Consider the following 2,033-nt stretch of genomic DNA (forward strand, 5'->3'; position numbering starts at 1 on the left):
AGCAGGACAGCTCTCCTCCTGGGAGTATTGAGGGCTGTGACAAAAAGCCCAATGGAGAGAAGTCTTCTTTTCCCAGGCCCAAAAAAGGCCTGAAAGGGTTTTTTAACAGCATCCGGCGCCACCGAAAGGGCAAGGCTGCAGAATGTGAGAAAACAGAGCTCCCTGAGTGGACTGGGGACGCGGAGGAGGCCAACAGTGCTCCTGGAGTGGTGGTGGAGAGCCGAGGGGCTGCAGAGGGCCAGGGAGCAGGGCCGGTCCCTGTGGCCGTGGCCTGCCCAGGGAGCTCAGAGGGTGATGGCACAGTGGGCATAGCCACCAGCTGTGGTGGGGACACTGAGCCCAGCTGCCCCGTTGCTGATAGAGGCAGCTCTGAGGGCAACACGGTGCCGGTGCCAGGGGACATTCCAGATATGAAATCAGAGGCTGACGCTGCTGTCTGTGCAGAGTTTGATGGTGACAGTCTGCTGCTGGCCTTGCATCCTGACTTCATGGACAACGACCCTTCCTGCCTGCACTCCGGGGACCTGCTAAACCTCATCTTGGGAGATGTCACCTCTCTGAAGAGCTTTGATTCCCTGACAGGGTGTGGAGATGACATTGCTGAGCCTGACATCACTGAGAGCAGCATCTCGGTGGAGCGCAGCAGGGATGCTGCCAAACGCAGCTCCTGCCTGGTCACCTACCAGGGCGGTGGGGAGGAGATGGCCATACCTGAGGAGGCCGAGGAGTATCTGCACCAGGTATGGAATGGCAGCGTGGCAGGGGACAGGAGCTATGGCGCCCAGGTGTCGAGTAGCAGCCTGGAGACACATGCCTCGCACGAGGCAGAAGCCCATCCCTACATGGGGGATGCCATGGACGGCGTCGACCTCCTGACGCCCCAGAGTGACCAACAAGAGTCTGCCCCGAACAGCGATGAGGGTTACTATGACTCTACCACGCCAGGGCCGGAGGACGAGGCCGGAGAGGAGCTCAAGAAGGACCGTCTGCCCCGGGACAGTTACAGCGGTGATGCACTTTACGAGTTCGACGCACTGATGAGCCCCTCTCACGGGGAGGAGTCCTTGTTTGAGGGCAAGGTCACACGCCCCACAATCTTCAGCTACTTCATGGACTTCTGCCTCCCTGCGGAGAAGAGCCTGATCCAGCAGATGATGGATCAGAAAAGGGGGATGATGGAAACAGAAGAGGAGGGGCTTGCGGCCATTCAGAAAGAGCTGCTGTACTGGGAGCTGCAGAGGGAACCGGTCCTGAAACGCCTGGATGTTCCCAGCAAGGAGAAGTGTCCTCGGGAAAAGCAGTGCATTGAATGTAAAACTAGAGCAGCCAGCTCGATTGGCAAGAATCAGAGTGGCCTTGGTAGCGAGCAGGTGGCCTCACACGCCCCAAACCAGGGTGTGAACGGTGGGGTTTCAGTGGCTAGAGCTGAAAACCCAGAGTGGAGGGATTTTCCAGGGACTCTGTGTCCAGAAAACTGTTACAACAGCCAAAAAGCCCAAGGAAGTTGCCTTATTCAGCTCACAAAGAACAACCCGGGGTTTGATTCAGACCCGGATTGTGGGTTGTTTGGGGACTCCATCCATGGCAGTGCAGCCTCAGCCAAAGCAGGGATGTTCCCTGGCTTCAGACTCCCAGAGCATGAGCGTGGTGGCGGAGCAGAGCCCACCTCCGGCGAGCCCCAGGGGGGCAGTGAGCCTGAGCACGCCGTGAGCTTCTCACAGGCACTGGTGGAGTTTGCCAGCAGTGGGACCCTCTTCTCCAGCCTCTCTGAAAGCTTGGGGAGCTCTGCCTCCAGCTCGTCCTTCACCCAGAACCTCCCTGCCCTCCCCACCATGGTCACCTTCGATGTTGTGGATGTGGAGCAGGAAGGGGAAGGGGAGTGTGAGCAGCATCCTGAGATGAACGCCGGCGAGGACATCGCTGAGGCCTTTGATGATGGCTACGGACAGAAAGAGTCGTTGGCTGAATGTGACGAGAGAATGTCCCCGGGGTACTCCCTGGGCTCCTTCCAGAGCTGCAACTGGGGGGTGGCC

General features: G+C 58.9%; 1 protein-coding gene across 1 annotated transcript in view; it reads left to right on the forward strand.

Annotated features, from left to right (window-relative positions):
* The window catches only part of AMER1 (APC membrane recruitment protein 1), a gene marked incomplete at both ends in the record, with an annotated part of 2,314 nt that extends 287 nt beyond the window's left edge, over positions 1-2,027 (forward strand). The window contains one exon of the mRNA XM_009075527.1: positions 6-2,027. Within this exon, the coding sequence (XP_009073775.1) occupies positions 6-2,027 (2,022 nt within the window). The remainder of the gene's footprint in view (positions 1-5) is intronic.
* Positions 2,028-2,033: the final 6 nt, after the last annotated feature.

This window comes from Acanthisitta chloris, unplaced genomic scaffold, assembly GCF_000695815.1.
Source record: "Acanthisitta chloris isolate BGI_N310 unplaced genomic scaffold, ASM69581v1 scaffold40885, whole genome shotgun sequence".
Taxonomy (NCBI): Eukaryota; Metazoa; Chordata; class Aves; order Passeriformes; family Acanthisittidae; genus Acanthisitta; species Acanthisitta chloris.